This window comes from Notolepis coatsorum, assembly GCF_963971535.1.
Source record: "Notolepis coatsorum genome assembly, chromosome: 6".
Classification (NCBI taxonomy): domain Eukaryota; kingdom Metazoa; phylum Chordata; class Actinopteri; order Aulopiformes; family Paralepididae; genus Notolepis; species Notolepis coatsorum.
The window spans coordinates 164974948-164993767 of record NC_140170.1 but is presented as its reverse complement, the minus strand read 5'-3'; the positions used below and the strand labels follow the sequence as shown (position 1 = coordinate 164993767).

General features: G+C 44.0%; 1 protein-coding gene across 1 annotated transcript in view; it reads right to left on the bottom strand.

Annotated features, from left to right (window-relative positions):
* Positions 1-18820, bottom strand: part of LOC311229728 (monocarboxylate transporter 2-like) — a gene marked incomplete at its 3' end in the record, with an annotated part of 60254 nt that overhangs the window by 26446 nt on the left and 14988 nt on the right. The window contains exon 3 of the mRNA XM_084315806.1: positions 5587-5730. Coding sequence (XP_084171932.1) covers positions 5587-5730 — 144 coding nt within the window. The remainder of the gene's footprint in view (positions 1-5586; positions 5731-18820) is intronic.

Below are 18820 nucleotides of genomic sequence, written 5' to 3'. Positions count from 1 at the left end.
CAATAACAAGAGCATGGTACAAAGTGGATCCACCTACAAAAGAACAGTGGCTGGGTGTAGTAGAGGCATGGAAAGATTTACACACATATTGAGGGTACAGGAGGAGAAATTTGGGTCAAAATGGGAGAAATGGGTTGAATAGAAAAGAAAAGTGAACAACACCACAGACTGGAACCAGAACATGATGTCACATTTATAAATGAAAGAAAGCTCACATGTCACTGTATTGTTTTACTCTTGATTTCTGTTGGTTTTTGTTACAGGCTTGTTTCGGTACAGGACAAGCTTTGTAGGACTCTAACTTGAATGTAACATAAAAGTGTTGTATAATTTAAAATGTTGTCAATACAATTTTCTTTTATTATTCAAGGACAGTATAAAGTATAGAAATTATATAGATGGATAACCTAAAGATAGTCTGAGTTACATATGATGCAAAATGCTGAGTGAATATAGCCAGTTACTTTGATAGAACAGTGTACTTTGAAATCATTTTAGCTAAAGAAGTTATACCTTGAGCAACTGTCTTAGTGTAATTTGGAGTTCATTGTTCTGCTATTGGTGATTCATTGCTCTGTGAAAGTTACTGCTTCTAAGTTAATTACAGAGTTACCAAAGTTCTGTTAGCGCAACTATGAATTGAAAATGGGGGACCCTGATGTAAACAAGACAAACGTCTTTCTCTGGTCTGCATCCCCTTAACAATTGTGTGTATTGAGCCGTACTGTATTGTACCCATTCTGCAATCTGTTAAATAAAGTTTTCATTCATTCATTCATTCATTCATTCACATGTACTGGTATAACAGCCCGGTACAATATATAATAACTAACTTATATTCCTTGAAATTACAACTGTTAAAATACAACTAAATCTTAAAATAATGTGCTGTGAAAGTTACATTATTTATTCCTTCAATCAATATTATTACTCATGGTTACACAAGGACATATCGGTAATTCCAACACTAAAAGAGATATACGTTGGATTTCAGCTCCTTGGGGATGAAAATAAAGTTTTGTCAGGAAACATTTTGAGTCATTTGAAGAGCAAGCAATGAAAATGCACGACGTATTATGCACTCAGGAGAGATTCTTCACTGGGAAGCTGCCGGAAGAAAACTGATATGAGTGTCGCTCACGTGTCTGTGCTTGTTATTGGCTCCTAAAGAGGGTGAAGAGGGAGAGTGGAGATAGACAATCAATTCCATTTGAGATGTGGGGGCAATATTTACAAGGCTAAGTCCTTCCTTATTGATTGGAACAGACAGTAGGACATCTTTAGGACATCTTTCACCAAGATTGGTCGAATGTCTGTGTGTGTGCGTGAGTGTGTGTGTGTGCGTGAGTGTGTGCATGCGTGCGTGTATTATGTGTATGAGAGAGTAAGAAAGAGAGAGAGAGAGAGAAACAGAGAGAGAGTAAGAGAGAGAGAGAAACAGAGAGAGAGCTGGGTAAAGCTGCACCTTGCCTGTGTGTCAGTGTGCCAGGGCACAGGAGAGCAAAGCCAGGCACACGTGCCCCCAGGCGCTACACGGCCTGCCCACTCGCTGGCCCTATTAATCCTCCACCGCTGCCCGTGGCTGGGTAATGAGCCTGGCAGGGTAGCAGGGAAGCCCCATGTGGGGAGCTTGATGGGAGCCTACAGGAGAGTCCAGAGGGCCGCTGAAGGCCGTGCTCTGTGGGATTAGGGAGCGCTCTGTCTTAATTACCGTCCTGCTCCTGCCCCCCGCCGTTGCCGCTTCTGCCCAGGGGCCGGGCCAGACACCCTGGGCTCAGAGTGACAGCGGGCCGGGCCGGGAGGACCGGAGGCCCGCAGAGAGCCAGAGAGGATGTGGACCACCGGCCCACGAGAGAGACTCCGTCAGGGTGGGGAGAAGGATGGCGAGCGGTGGGGTAAACAGGTCTAGGGCCCATGTCAGCAGGACCGTTTGAATTCACAATTAAAAGGTCCCACATTGGGATTGAGTTCTTCAGTGCTTGTGCACATACTGTACTTTCGGGTCTCTGACGGACCTACTAACAATCAAACTGTGATTTTGCACCCAGCCCGTATTCAGAAATTGTGCCTTTAAAGGAGCTGTTTGGACCTCCGTCTATATGATGTCACACAAAAAAACTCATTGCAATGTGTGGTCCTTCACCTGTGTGCGTGTGCGTGTGTACAAGATGGTGGGCTTGCTCGTAAACTATCTTTTCTACCTAAAGTTGGGCCTAAAATATGTTTCTGGCAACATTTTAAGCGGTACGTTTGCGGGATCTTGAGTCATATTTGATCTGCAACGCCTAGTTCAGGGGTCGGCAACCTGCGGCTCCGAGGCCGCATGCGGCTCTTTAGCCAATCAGCTGCGGCTCCCTGGCCCAAATATATATATATTTTTTTATCTAAGTTTTTTTTTTTTATCTTTAAATTCTTTTTTATTTTTAAATTTTTTTTGGAGATCGATGTCATACTATGACACTGAAATGAAAAAAAATGTCATCAACTAAGATATTTAGTCAACAAAAATATTTCATCAACTAAAATATACAGTACGTCACACCCCGCGCCTCTCCCTGCCGTCTGCAAGTGGCTAATCTTGAGTTTCCGACCCCCCAGTAAGCTAACCATGGATAAATCCAAAAAAATTAAAGTCTGAGGAAAATAGAGGGTTTAATTCAGCGTGGACAGATTAATTTGCTTTCACGACTAACGATGCAGGCTTACCTGTATGCCTGATATGTGGTGCGAAATTTGCGAACAACGAAATATTTATTTTTTATTTTATAGATTTTCCACAAATAAGGGAAGGACTCTAATAGAGCTGCATAGTTCAGGATTTTATTTCAAAGTAGGTCTACAGATGCCAGTGTTTTTTCTCCTTTTCTGTGTTTTATTTCAAAGTAGGTCTACTACACATGGTAGTCTTTTTTGAAAGTGGACTACTTTTTATTTTATAAATGTTCCACAAATAAGGGAAGGACTCAAATATACCTGAATAGTTCAGGGTTTTATTTCAAAGTCTGTCTACAGACACCAGTGTTTTGTCTCCTCTTCTGTTTTATTTAAAAATAGGTCTACACAGCCAGTATTTTTTCTCCTCTTCATAAGAGTTTGAGGTTTTCCTTTGTTATAACAGGTAAAAACAGCAATAAAAAGTCAACATTTTTATTTTTGTTGCTTTATAATCCCATTAATGCAACAAACTGTGTGCTATAAGTATAAAGTATAATAAATCACAAATTACTTTGGGTATGCAATTGTCAGGCGTTTTATGCTAAATGTGGGGTATGCTTGGGGATATATAAAACGTTATACACTGTGTTATCTTCATTTTAAGGGTAAATAGGTTGTGCGGCTCCCTGAGCATTTTATTTTGTGGGACGGTGGAAAAGTGGCTCTTTTGATAGTAAAGGTTGCTGACCCCTGGCCTAGTTTGATCTGAATTTCACTTTTGATCGTTCACACGCAGTTCCGGTGGGCAGAGTTGGGGAGCGGGAGAGATTTCAGTAGGGATGCACCGATATGAAAATTTGCCACCGATACCGATTGTTCAACTAACACAATCGGCCGATACCGATATTTGTGGCAACATTTTTTTTTTTAATATTTTTGTTTTTTTGTAATATTTCTTTTTTGTAATATCTATATATATATTTTAATGAAACTACTGTATATTTGTGTTACAAATTGTGCTCACCGATATGAACATAGGCCTCTTTACTTACTTAAAAAAAGGAAACATCAAGAAATAGCACTATCTCTCTCCCAGTATGTTCTGCAGGGCTGCAGCTAGTTACTAGTTCTCCCAGTATGGTCTACCGGCTGGGCTGCAGCTGGATACTATTGTCTCAACCAATGACATTTTTATTGACAGTCGATTCTGCCAATTACGTCACACACCGCTTGCACCCGCCTCTGCTGTTACCACCAATCGGCAAGCGTATACATTTTTTACTTCTGCTTTTGTCGGCCATTGATTTTGACGAGAGGTATTCTACAACAACAACGTTTAGCTTTTAGCTCCGCAGGATGACTTAAACAAGGCATAATGATTTTACTGCAACGTATGTTATAATAAAACAAAGCCTTTCTATACATGTGTCTGATTGAAAACTTTATTAACAGATTAACAGATTAACAGATTAACTCAGGGCTGAGGAACTGAGCTAGTATGAACGCATAATGCTTGCTACGTTCGGGTAAATAATATGCTGAGGTTATTGAACGTGTAACACTAACTATATAACGTTAATGCCACAAAACGAATGCCTTGTTAATCATAAGTAGTAACTTTGATGCAGTAGCTTGTGTGTGTGTGTGTGTGGGGGACTGGGGACGGCGTTGGGCAGGTCGCGAGTGAACTTTTTTTTGTCTTTTGACGCTACACAAATTGATGGATATTTATCGGCTACTGCCATCGGCACAGTCGAGCTTATCGGCCGATACCGATTCCCGACCGATACATCGGTGCACCCCTAGATTTCAGTAATAATAATAATGTCCCATTTCAGTAATAATAAGCAGCTCATTTACATTTAAAAAGGTACAGACACAGAAACAGCCTGTTGAGAACAGGACTGAAACAGAGGTATAGAGGCTGCTAGAATGAGAACAGGGCTGAAACAGAGAGGTATAGAGGCTGCTAGAATGAGAACAGGACTGAAACAGAGGGGTATAGAGGCTGCTAGAATAAGAACAGGACCGAAACAGAGAGGTATAGAGGCTGCTAGAATGAGAACAGGACTGAAACAGAGAGGTATAGAGGCTGCTAGAATGAGAACAGGACCGAAACAGAGAGGTATAGAGGCTGCTAGAATGAGAACAGGACTGAAACAGAGAGGTATAGAGGCTGCTAGAATGAGAACAGGACTGAAACAGAGAGGTATAGAGGCTGCTAGAATGAGAACAGGACCGAAACAGAGAGGTATAGAGGCTGCTAGAATGAGAACAGGACTGAAACAGAGAGGTATAGAGGCTGCTAGAATGAGAACAGGACTGAAACAGAGAGGTATAGAGGCTGCTAGAATCTGCATAATCTGCACAATCATAATCTTTAAAGACATGTTTAGGGACCTCAAAGACCTGTTAAGGACTACAACATGGGACCTTTAGGTACAAACAAGGTACATGGCCTCCGTGGCATTGATCCCAAGTGTTCTGTGGAACAACATGCTGTTTACCAGCCAGAGGCAGAGACTTTGGATTCCCATGGCCCGTATTGACGGCAAATATTTGGTGTTGCTTTAGCTAATTAATAGCAGCAGCATACCTTGTAATGAACATAAAATAATATTCTTAATGGAAAGATAATAACTTTAGGAAGTACAAACGTTGATATTGAAGAAATAATAAAAATATATAAATAAATAATCTTCTAAAATTACATTTCAACATTTGTTAACTCCGTCCAGGAGGTTATGTTTTCGATGACATGTCACGATGACATTAAGGAACGTGATGTCCCTCTGGGGGGGGGGGGGGGGGGGGGGGGGGGGGTGGAGCCCTGCACCGTGTGCACTCTGCTACAGTAGTTACAAGCGCATCACTGATGATGAGCGGTGACAACCAGAAGGTCAGAGTCAGGTCTGGGACATGTGTAGGCACCTCCAATGAACCCAACGCAGATGTAGAGATGAATTATGGAGTTCCCAAAGGAAGCCGTCACCATAGCGACCCCACACATCAATCCGCCGAGCATGACTACTGGACGGCTCCCAAAACGATTGACCAGCATACTGCTCACAGGTCCTGCAGAGAGGGAGAGAGAGAGAGAGAGAGAGAGAGGGGGAGAGAGAGAGAGAGAGAGAGGGAGAGAGAGAGAGAGAGAGAGAGAGAGAGAGAAAGAGGGGGGGTGGAGGGAGAGAGGGGCTCAATCAATTGTCCCATTTCAGTAATAATAAGCAGCTCAGTAATTTTTTCCACATTCTTTTCTTTGTGATCATGTGGTTTCTAACTACACACACACACACACACTGTAGGGCTGAGCTAAGGGCAATAATACACAAGGACAACACAGACCGACCATTGCAAGGCAGGCCAACGACTCATTATTCTTTCCCCCATGATAATGTAAAACACTGCACTCAGTGATCAATCAGCAATTAAAAAGCCCTCTATATGCTGTCACTCGCTACCCTTCATTCATAACCTGCCCGTGAGGATGACATTGCAGCAGCAGCAGTCCTTCTGCAATGCGCCACGACGCAAACATCATGCATACCCCGTGCTATTAAAAAGTCTTGATTATTTTGAATAGGAAATAATTCCGCTTTCAATTCGCACATAAGAACCGGTGGCGGAGCATCAATCAAGCGGATGTGTGGCCTGCCGTGATTAGAGCCGGCGGTGGGACGGGCTGCGAGGACCACAACCAGAATCGAAAAGATAAACAATACGAGGATTACATATTTGGCGAATGCTATTTTGCAAGAGCATGTTTACCGTGACTGTTGATTATTTTCTCAGTACACGTGACAACAACAACAACAACAGAAACAGTAATGGAATGTGAACCGTTGTCCAAAGTTGATTATTTACATAAACAAAAATCCGTTGAGTTCCCTGATGTAGTTACATGATAGATGGGAACTGGAGCAGGTGTGAGCTGAGCAGCCTTTACAAGTGAGTATGAATGAATGAATGAATGAATGAATGAATGAATGAATGAATGAATGAATGAATGAATCATTGCAGTTATATAGCACTTTTCTAGACACTCAAAGCACCATGTAGAGCGGAAATATATACACATCTATATCTATTAGGGGTGTAACGGTACACAAAAACCACGGTTCGGTACGTACCTCGGTTTTGAAGTCAAGGTTCGGTACAGGTTTTCGGTACAGTGGGGGAAAGTTTGGCTTTCCATGTTCCACTCAGGGGTGATGTAGTGTGCAGTAACTAATTGTACTTGTAGGGCTGTCAACGAATATTCTATATTGAAATTAATAATCGACTTGTAATTCTTTTTTTAAATAATAATAATTATATTAGATTGGGAAAAAAGTCCGTTGTATTCGTTCGGTACACTACACAGACGTTTGGTACGGTACGGTAGACACTGAAACGGTTCAGTTCGGTACGGATACGTGTACCTTTACACCCCTATAATCTATATATCCTAATCTACTAGTTACGCTGCTGGCCAGTATGACTACTACCATGTCTTTATACCTGTATCACTGTACATATTATACTACAACTCTGTACATACATCTGATTAGCACTACACTCCGTAGTACTCATTTGAATATTTTGTACCCAGTTTAATCACCTGTACACTTTACTGCTGGATGCCAAACTTCTTTTCGTTGTACTGTACTTATGCTGTATAATGACAATACATTTGAATCTACGTATTGTCACGACACCATTGACATTTAAATTGTCGTGTAATAAATGAATTGTCATTAACATCGTGGGTGCATTGATTGGTTTAGTGGAAGGCGTGACGAGGTCCTTATATGCTGCTTCCTTCATTGTCTGAAGGCACAGGTGCTGCTGGAAAATGTAATAAATAAAAAGTTAATCATTAAGAAAAGTCTAATTACAGTCCCTCTCTCTTCTCTTCTCTCTCTCTCTCTCTCCCCCTCCCTCCAAAACAACCTGACCTATTTGCTGCTGCAAGGTCATATGGTAAACAATGCTGTTAACACCTGGAGATCTCCCAGCACATATCCCTGAGCCACGCGGCGCGTCAGCCGAGCGGGTGCCTTCCACCCATTGTCTACGTACATAACAATAAAACGCGGTGCGTATCCCGGTGCCCGCGGGGGCTGCGTATATAGATCACTCTGTGGCCTGTGACTGTGTCACAATGGGGCGGGATCCCACACAGCAGCGCCGCTTCCACCTCCATTATAACTTTATCACTCGGGCTCCGGGAGTCAAAGGTTCCCCGAGACGGCTGTCACGTCGCTCCCGTGGGGATGCGGTGCCAGACCCCGGCGTGCTGAACCCTCTCCTGATGTATTCCCCCTGTCTCTCTCCTTCACGGGCTGACATTGCTGAGGCCTCGCCAAGGACAATATGATGAAGCCGCGTGCCGGGGCTGCCGTGGAGGGGAGGGGGATATTTCACCGGCGTGGGCTCTCTCTCTCTCTGTGGCGGGGGACGGCGGGTGAGTCAGACACCCTGTTGTCCTGTAACCTTGCAGGTGGCCACTGATGAATTCACTTAGAGCCTCTATTGGAGCTCTGTGTTGTCATATTTTTGTGTCACCTAATGAGTCTTCCAAGGTCTCTGAAAAACACCATTAAGGCTCAGGTGAAGCGAAACCAAGCCACCGAAAGAGAAAGTCACTACTGTTTTGTTTTTTTTATGCCTTCCTGTCGTGACAAGGAACACTTCTGGCAATTTATCACCCCCGCCAACCAATCGAGGCTAAATATACAAAATGCTCAACAAACAGAAGGGCAGACAAAACAAAGACCATGGTTTTTAAAAACGAAACACATTTTCATCTCGGGGGCAGATTTAACAATGAAAGGCCTACTGGTTTAACTAGCTTAGTTTGGGCAAATAGAAACTGAACAGCTCAACTGCCTATTAGCTTTTGGACAATAAGTTAGCTAGCCTACTAATTCAAATCAAATCACATCAAATTTATTTGTATAGCCCGAGGTCACATTTACCCCCATGGTCTGTACAAGTCAAGAAGAAACATCACAATAGATCAAGAACAAAAACCACCATGAAATCCAAATATGCGACACTCCCAGACTTTCCCCAATGAAGATAAGGAACGACTCACTAAAGACCTAGCAATAGGTAAAAAATAAGCACCACAGGCGGCGTGGAGGAGAGAAACCTCAGATGGGCTGTTCAAAGGGGATCCCCCAACTGGATATCTGTGATAATATAGTGTTGCTATGGATGATGGATGGATGGAGAATAGAACAGGTGAATAATTGGTATGTATTGTGACAGATCTCCTTCCCCCTCCCATGGATATGTGAAGGATTTGGGATACTTCTGCCACAGGAGAAGTAGAGTAAATTAGGTAACTGATTAGTACCGATAGAATACACCTGCGCATAATTAGTTCACACACATCTCACGTGCACACACCCCAGATACACACACTACAAAGCCACTTGGTTAGTCAGGAGTAAGTTGAGCGGAGGTGAGGTTGGAGTTGTTGTATTGAGAGAGAGAGAGAGAGAGAGAGAGAGAGAGAGAGAGAGAGATTGTTATTCAGAGTTGCGACGGTGAGAGATAGTGAAAGGTGAGGAGAAAGCGAGTAGGTGTTCTTTGTGTACTGGACCCTGGACTGGCTGAGATTCCCCCTTGTGCACTGACCCTGGACTGGACGACTACCCTGAATTGTGAACAATCCCCTTTTCTTGTCGGCGAGCGCGTTTTGTGTTTTTGACCCTCGGACTGAATCACAACCATTCTATTGCTTTTCCCCTCTAGATTCTGCCCTGAATTCAATAAATACTTTGAATTTGTTTGTATTTGAACCGTTGCGAGCCTGAACACTACCAGGTTCGTCCCATTTGGTGGAGGATGCGCACAGCGTTCCTTGGTTCAAAAACAAACACTTTTCGAACAGAAGCACAGGTGCAATGGCAGATCCAGTTGATGTAAAAGCCCGGACACGACGGACCGGGATGTGCGGCCTGCACGAGGTGGACCCCCAGGCTTCAACCGACCCCCTACCAGAGGAAGACTCCAGCCAATCAGCGAGGACAACGACGAGGGAGACCCCACCGCCGGCCCAGCAGCGGACAAAGGGCCACCGGTCAACAGCAGCAGGGAGGAGTCATCACACCACGACGAGACCAAACCAGGCTGGGGTGATCTATTCCCTGATGACGAAACACCTCCATTACCACCCCAACTGATGGGACGTTTTGGCACCGCCCAGCTGGAGGACGAGAACCTGGCCCCAGCACTACGCCAGGTAGCAGTGGCAGACGGTAAGAAGATGGAGGGGGTGGGAGAATGAACATTTCCACATATAAATACAGTGTTATGCCTGGCCCACTCTCACTTGCTAGGGGCACACTTAGGGGTAGAGAAAACCCTTGACCGCATTAAGGCCAGATTTTCCTGGCCGGGAGTAAGAAGAGCGGTGGAAGACTATTCGCTCTTGCCCCGAATGTCAAATGGTGGCCCCACGGCCCACAGTGCGTAACCCCTTGATCTCCCTGCCTATCATTTCTGTACCCTTCAGCAGGATTGGGATGGACCTCGTGGGTCCCTTACCCCGCAGGGCCAGGGGACATCAGTACATCCTGGTGATCATGGACTACGGCACCCGGTACCCCGAGGCCATCCCTCTCCGCACAATGGCCTCTAAAGGTATAGCCAGGGAGCTCATGCTGTTAATTACTCTGGTCGGGATATCGGATGAGATCCTGACTGACCAAGGTACCCCATTCATGTCAAGAATAATGAAAGATTTAGCTGGGTTACTGAAGATAACCCAGCTGCGCACGTCACATCCCCAGACTAGTCGAGCGGTTCAACCGTACCCTGAAGAGCATGCTAAAGAAGGTGATGGAAGCAGACGGACCAGCTCCTCCCGTATCTCATGTTTTCTATCCGAGAAGTTCCCCAGGCCTCCACCGGTTTCTCCCCCTTCGAGTTACTGTATGGGAGAAGACCGAGAGGAATGTTGGACATAGCCAAGAAGGCCTGGGAACACCAGCCGCCACCCCACCAGGGTTTGGTGGATCACGTGGAGGAGATCCAAGAGAGGATGGCCACCTTATGGCCTCTGGTGAGGGACCACATGTCAGAGGCCCAGCAGGCCCAGGCCCGGGTCTACAACCGGGGCACACAACCCCGGGAGTTCAAAACAGGGGATAGAGTGTTAGTACTGGTTCCCACTTCTGAGTGCAAGTTCCTAGCTAAGTGGCACGGGCCCTATGAAGTAATGGAGAAGGTGGGTCCGGTGAACTACCAGGTGCGGCAGCCAGGGAGACGGCCACCGGTAAAAATCTCATCATATTAACCTGCTAAAGAAATGGGAAGCCAGGGTGGTGTTGTACTCTTTTACCCCACCACAGATACCAGGCCGGACACAACCACTGGAAGTGCCCATGGGGGACCGACTCAGCAAGCCCCAGAAGAACGACCTCAGGGAGCGCCATAGGGACGTATTCTCCACCGAACCGGGGAGAACTGAGGTAATCCACCACCACATCCCCGAGATCATCGGGAAGAAGGTGAAGCTCCCGCCCTACCGCCTCCCGGAGGCCAGAAGAGAAGCAGTGAGGAAGGAGGTACAGGACATGTTACAGGCAGGTGTTATTGTCTAGTCTAGTCAAATAGTGGGTGGTGTAGCCCCATAGTATTAGTCCCTAAACCGGACGGAACCCCGAGGTTCGGCAATGACTTCAGACAGCTAAACGCTATTTCCAAGTTCGACGCCTACCCTATGCCCAGAGTAGATCAACTGATTGAGAGGCTGGGGAAAGCCCGGTATATCACAACGTTAGACCTCACTAAAGGTTATTGGCAGGTTCCCCTGGCCCCAGAGGATAGGGAGAAGACAGTGTTTGCCACCGCAGATGGGCTGTTCCATTATGTTGTACTCCCTTTCGGCCTCCATGGTGCTCCAGCAACGTTTCAGAGAATGATGGACCAGATCTTCCGACCCCACCGAGAGTACGCAGCGGCCTACATCGACGATATCATTATCCACGCCGAGGAGTGGGGAACCCATCTACGCCAGGTCATGGCTGTTCTACAGGCAAGGTCGAGTCCATCCGGAGCTGGCCCCGCCCCCAGACCAAAAAGCAGGTACAAACTTTCATAGGCCTAGCCAGCTACTACAGCCGTTTTGTTCCCCACTTCTCTGCCCTCGCAGCACCGCTGACCGACCTAACCCAGAATAAGCTGCCAGACAAGGTCCTGTGAACCGAGGAGACGGAGAAGGCCTTTCAACAGCTGAAGGACAAGTTGTGTTCGGAACCAGTGCTGTTGACCCCCTACTTCAGCCAACCTCTGTTGGTGCAGACAGATGCGTCGGAAACTGGGGTGGGTGCCGTCCTGTCACAACTGAAAGAAGGTGAGGAACATCCGGTAATTTTCATCAGTCGCAAGCTACTACCCCGGGAGAAGAATTACTCCACGATATAAAAGGAGTGTTTGGCCATAAAATGGGCCCTAGAGGAACTGAAATATTATCTGTTGGGACGGCGCCTCACCCTAGTCACGGACCATGCACCCCTAGTGTGGCTTTCACGTAACAAGGACACCAATGCTAGGATCACCCGCTGGTTCCTATCCTTACAGCCTTTCATCTTCTCCATCATCCACAGGTCGGGAGCAGCACACGGGAATGCGGATGCCATGTCCAGGAGCGAAGCGCTGGGAACGTGGTCCGCACCGAGAGGCAGTCTCCTCCCCCTGGTATGTATATATTTTCTGTTAGGATCTCTGTAAATGTCTGAACACCCTCCCATCCCCTCCTAATGTACATTTCCCTCCCCCTCGTATGTATATATTTACTGTTAGGATCTGTTTAACAGTACTGTATATTTGCATATCTTGTATGTCACAAATGTAACAGTACTGTATATCTGTATGTCATGATGTATGTATGTCATAAATGCCATGATTAGATTAGATTAGATTCTTATATCTGTATGTTGTAGGGATGCTCGATATTGGCTTTTTTACCGATACCGATATACCGATATTGTCAAACTCTTAATTTCCGATACCGATATCAACCGATATATGCAGGGTTCCCCTTAGGTAATTAACATGACATATCTTGTTGTGGAATTAACACAACATTATGCATACTTTTGACAATAAATCAAATCTGAATTTGTTCTTACTTGCTTGCCTGGGTAAATAAAGGTTATAGAAATGTAAAAAAAATTAAAAGAAATAGTAATATTTCTTTCTTTTGAAAACCGATACCGATATTTTCCGATATCACATTTTAATGCAGATATCGGCCGATAATATCGGTAGACCGATAATATCGGACATCCCTAGTATGTTGTGTATGTCATAAATGTCATTATGAATTGAAAATGGGGGACCCTGATATAAACAAGACGAAAGTCTTTCTCTGGCCTGCATCTCTTAACAATTGTGTGTATTGAGCTGTACTGTACTCATTCTGCAATCTGTTAATTAAAATCAATCAATCAAACCTCTCCTCTCACTACCTCTCACCTTACAGGGCTGCACGCTAAGCTTTTTCACTAGGGGCACAGAATCTTTTTTAGGGGCACTTTTTTAAAATAACAATTTTACCATTATAGTGCAAAAAATATGTTCCTCCTGCCTCATTACTGTGGTCCTTTTATTTAAAATGTAAGTGCTTTTGTTTTCAGGTTTGTATCTTTTATAATGAACCAACTGAAGTATTACCACAGCTGCAAACATTTCTTCTTTCATTGATAAGGCATAACAAAAATTATTGTTTGTTTCCTGTTGGTTGTCAGTTAAGGCCAGTTAGGGAATTTATTTAATTACATTTTTTATTTTATTCTTTCCCACGGCGACTATGTTTAGTGTGTGTGTGTGTGTGTGTGTGTGTGTGTGTGTGTGTGTGTGTGTGTGTGTGTGTGTGTGAGAGCGCACGCTTTGCGTAGTGGGCGACGGGCGTGTCAACAGTGTCAGCTGAACTCGCACCAAACAAGGCATAGGGAAATAGTAGTCAGACATCCCAGAATTATTTCATAATACTAAGTTTCTGAATGGATATTTGGATTAAACCAAGTTGTATGCAGTGATGACCGGTCTTTCCCCGCATCATCACTAACGTTACACGGGTCGCGCTATGCATGCTTAGCTTGCTAACGATAGCAGTGTAACTTAATGTTACACATGCCGCGCTATGCATGCTTAGCTTGCTAACGTTAAGATAGGAGATAGCAGTGTAACTTAATGTTACACAGGTCGCACTATGCATGCTTTTTTCGAACGTTCCGTTCTCTCCGCTATGATGAGCTCTGCTCTGCTTCAGCACAGACAGCACCTCTCAAGTATGTGCATGTGTGAGTGACTCGAGTCGCGCAAGTGTGTAAGTAACAGCCCCGCTCCTCGGGCAGACGGAGAGAGACAGAGGGAGGAGAGATATAGAAACCATGTGCATAATACAATAGTAATATATAATAAGAATCCAATAGAACGACATTGTGCAATAAACAAGTAAACAAAGTAGGGCATATCGGTATATGTACATGAGTTATTTACAGAGCATGGTAGGACATGCTAGGTCCTGTGGTAGTGCAATACACTGTTTGCTACGGATGAGGCACTGGGTCTTTATGTACACTGTTATACAATGCTATATTATACAATCTCAAGTTATACTATACTATTCTTAAAGTGACCTTTCCTTTTGTAAAGTGAAGTGTGATCGTGTGCAGCATGAGTGTGTGTGTGCTCATGTTAAAGTGGCTGCTAGTGTGTGAGCGTGTACAGTGTGTGTGTTGTGTGTGTGCTCATGTGTGCTTGTGTGTGGAGCGTTCAGTGTTCAAGGCTCTGATGGCCTGGGGGAAGAAGCTGAGCCGAAGTCTCTCTGTCCTAGTGTTCACAGGCGTTTGCCTGACCGCAGCAGCATGAACAGGCTGTTGTTGGGGTGGTGAGGGTCTTTCATTATTCTGCAGGCTCTGGATTTGCACCTCTTGTCGTATAGGACCTGCAGGGGTGGTAATGCAATACCTGTGGTATGCTCGGCTGAGCGCACCACTCTCTGTAGGGCCTTCTTGTCCTGTGCCGTGCTGTTTCCATACCAGGCAGTGATGTTTCCAGTCAAGATGCTCTCTACAGCTCCGAAGTAGAAGGACTGGAGTATCTTCCCAGATACTCTGAACTTCCTTAACTGTCTCAGGTGGTAGAGGCGCTGCTTCGCCTTTTTTTACGACTGAGTCTATGTGTGTTGTCCATGTCAGATCCTCTGAGATATGGACCCCCAGGTACTTGAAGCTGCTCACCCTGTCCACGGTAGCCCCGTGTATCCTCAGTGGTGTGTGTGTCTCCTGCTGTCTCCTCCTAAAATCCACGATCAGCTCCTTGGTTTTACCAATGTTCAGGAGCAGGCTGTTGTCCTGGTACCAGCGTTCCAGTACCTCAACCTCCTCCCGGTAGGCCTTCTCGTCGTTGTCCGAGATCAGCCCCACCACCACTGTGTCGTCCGCAAACTTCACTATGGAGTTGGAGCTGAACTTGGCCACACAGTCATGTGTGTATAGTGAGTACAGCAGGGGGCTGATTATACCAAGGAAGAGATTCAAAGATCTGCATACCTAAAGATTTTAAACAGTCAACAATCTCAACAACTGCATCATCGATAGTTACTGGAAAGTGGGTAACCTCATTGTTCCCTAAATCAATGATGACCTCTTTAGTTTTGTCCACGTTGAGAGAGGTTGTTATCTGTACAGCTCTCTCACCTCCATCCTACAGGCTTCCTCGTTGCCGTCTTTGATAAGACCAATCACTGTGGTATCGTCAGCAAACATGACAATGTGGTCAGTGTGGTGTTTAGCAACAGTCATGTATAAACAAGCTATGGAGAACAGGTCTTAGGCAGCATCTGTGAGGTACATTTGTATTAAAGCTACAATGTGTAAGATTGTTTTTATATTTTTGGGCTCCAAAACATATCTTAACATGGACACACTGACTCAAAGTCTACTGTGGGTGAGTTTCATTGCTAGTGTATTAGCAGCAGTGCAGAGATCTTCCATTCTAAAGTTCACTGAGTGCAGAGATCTTCCATTCTAAAGTTCACTGTGAGGCTCCTCCTTCTAACCAATCAAGGAGGCTCCTCCTTCTAACCAATCAGGGAAGCTCAAAGGGAGTTTTGTTGGAATAAGCACAAAATGTAGCAGTTATTCCACGGTTAGTCCTCATCACCAGACCGTGTTGAATGAGGATCGTGTAGATTGATTCACCCACCAAAAGTGCTTTGTCCAACTAAACTTTACAATAGAGTATCTCTTAGGGCTGGGCGATATGGAAAAAAATCATATCGCGATAACGATATGATAATTTTATTTTATTTCTCGATATCGATAATTATCGAATTGTTATAAGTATAATTTTTTTTTTTTTTTTTTTAACAACAGATGTATGTTTATTTTGCAGCAATTCTTTGTCATTGCCGCCATCTTTAGTGTTACATCCCCTCACACTCCAGTTCTCAGGCTGCAGCTGGTTTAAAAGCTAAAGTAAACCGGCTTCTCTGCTGGCTGTGGCTCCAGAGGAGTTGAACAGTTCTGGCTCTGCTAGTTTATTTTCAATCTTTTGGCGCTTTTTTGGTGGACAAACCACCGCACATGTGCACTGTGACTCGTGACTGGAGTCTAGTTCTGCTAGCACACATAGCCTACTGTGTACAGACGGTTTCAAAATGTATTTTAAATTAGAAAGCAAACAAAATAAATGGACAAGAGAAAAAGAAATCTGAATTTGGTCAGTATTGTCATTTGGACAAGCAAAGCCATTACTTTAAGTTGCAGGCAAGAAAGACAAGTCTGTCCACTGTCTCTGGTTTTAAAACTGCCCTGTTGCAGGTAAAAAAAAAAAAAAAAAAAAAAAAAAAACGATTTTTCGATTTTTTTTTTATTTCGATATTTGATATCGATTATTAAAATATATCGCGATATTTATCGTTATCGTTATATCGCCCAGCCCTAGCTCTGCACTGCTGCTACACTGGACAATGAAACTGTCTCACCATAGACTGAGTCAGTGTGTCCACATTAACACTTTCAGTGCCACTCACGAGTTTTCTCGGGTTTCCGATAGTTATGTTGAAAGCCACTCACGAGATTTCTCTGATTATTATTTTTTTTTTAGCGATCTGAATATTGCATCACGCGAATATTGCATCACGCGAGCCTACCCTAGTATACCTGAGCGCCGCCGGCGATCAGATGTGGAAAAAAGCGCCCCCTATCGTCTCCCAGATGACATAAGGGATTTTGGAATGGACTCAATGAAAATGGATGGGGGAAAAAATCCTGTACTCCACATTTTCCAGTCCACTGATGCAGCCGGGGTTATCACAGTTCATTCTGGAGCCTCTGAGACCCGCGGAATCATGTACTGCACTGTACACACGTTGGATCCATACACTTATCGATTTTTTCGAATGGTGATCAGGAATTGGAATATACCAGTTGGATACCATCTGATGTCAGGTAAGGAATCTATGTTATCAGTGTTAGGATAATCAGACTCATTTTGATGAAGATATAAGCTGTTTTGTGAAATGGGCTCTATCGGTTTCACTGTAAAGATCCAAGAGGAAATGAACACGGCGATTATCCGTGCGCGGCTCTAATGTGTGTGCGTGCACGTATAATATTGATCATCTAGCGTTTATTTGAAAACTATTCATAAATAGGCCGACAAATATCAACGTTCTGGAATATTCCAGTAAAAGACGATTATCATAGAATGGTCCAGAATGGGCTGTTTTTTACCTCAAAACGGGTGCTTTTCAAAATGCTCTCAAACGGAAATGAAGCGATAAAAAACCAATCTGCCTTGACAGCACTGACTGGAAAAGGATTCTTTGATAAGCGACGGGCAGATTAGACACATAGCCATAATTTAAACCATAGATTAGGCGATATTAAGCGTAACATTGGCACTGATGGTGGCATTCAAGAGCTAACTCTGGCGCCACCTCGTGGCACTGAAAGTGTTAAGATATGTTTTGGAACTAAATTAAAACAGAAAAGATTTTGTGATCGAAATATGTACAATGAATGGTTTGTTTGTTGTTCCGTCTCCCATTTGGGATCTTCCATTGCTCATTCAGCTAACCTAGAAAACATCTTGCTAGCTTCGTTTCATCATTAGAACCAATGGGTACCACTATTTAGGAGCTGCCTTGCTTGGTTTCAAAGCCGAATGATAACAATGCCAGTGTTAGTGTAGTATTTATAATCCATTGTCAATACCGAAACTTTTTCCTAACAATGTGGCGTGTGGTTGGTGAAGGCAAAAAATAACACACCAACATTCAAAATGTCAAGGTATTGTGGAAGAATTCCTTTTGGTTGCCCCAAACAATAGCTTACTTCACACCTAAGTGAGAGGCCAGGGGCTACGGCCCCCACCCCTCTCTATACCTAAGATCATCGTCCCCGTCTCTTCTTCAGTGTCTCCTAGCTGGCCATGATGAGAGCACTGCTCTTAGCCAAAACGTATTTAACCTACATGTACTTTGTATTAATTGTTTTTACTATTAAACCTATTTTGATCAGAAGATCCGTCTACGATATATAATTGATCAATCATAATCCACCACCACAGTATCCAGATAAAGCCGACACTCGCACTGAAGAACCATATGACTCGTGAGTCATGTGAATAAGTGTGAATGTGATCCATCACAAGAAAGTACTCAACCTCTATATACCATAACTATACAAGGGAACACTTTAACTTACCATCTTTAGATAATAAAGTTTGAAAACGTTTGCTTTGTGTTGCTCTGAAAACATAAAAGAACAGTTATGTTATGTTGTCTGAGGTACTCAATTGAAGATGTGGATAAGCTTTTAGCATAATTATTTGAGCGGTGAATGTTATGTTAAATATTCAAATTGAATTAAAATGTGAAAAAAATGTTATTTGACTACCAAACTGCTAGGCAGATAATAACAGATAATAATAACATAATCTACATACTAGCATTGTTTAAACATACCTGGCATTGTGCATTTGGTTTGAATTAGGAAATTGTAATAGTGCCAGAATACAACTGTCCTTCCTCTGCCTGGCTGGCTTTCATTTCTGTTGGAGGTGCAGGGATTGTGACGTTGCACAGCTCCCTAGGAGGAGTACTCCAAGCTTGTCACGTATAAAATACATGTACTTTACGGTGAAATGCTTGGTT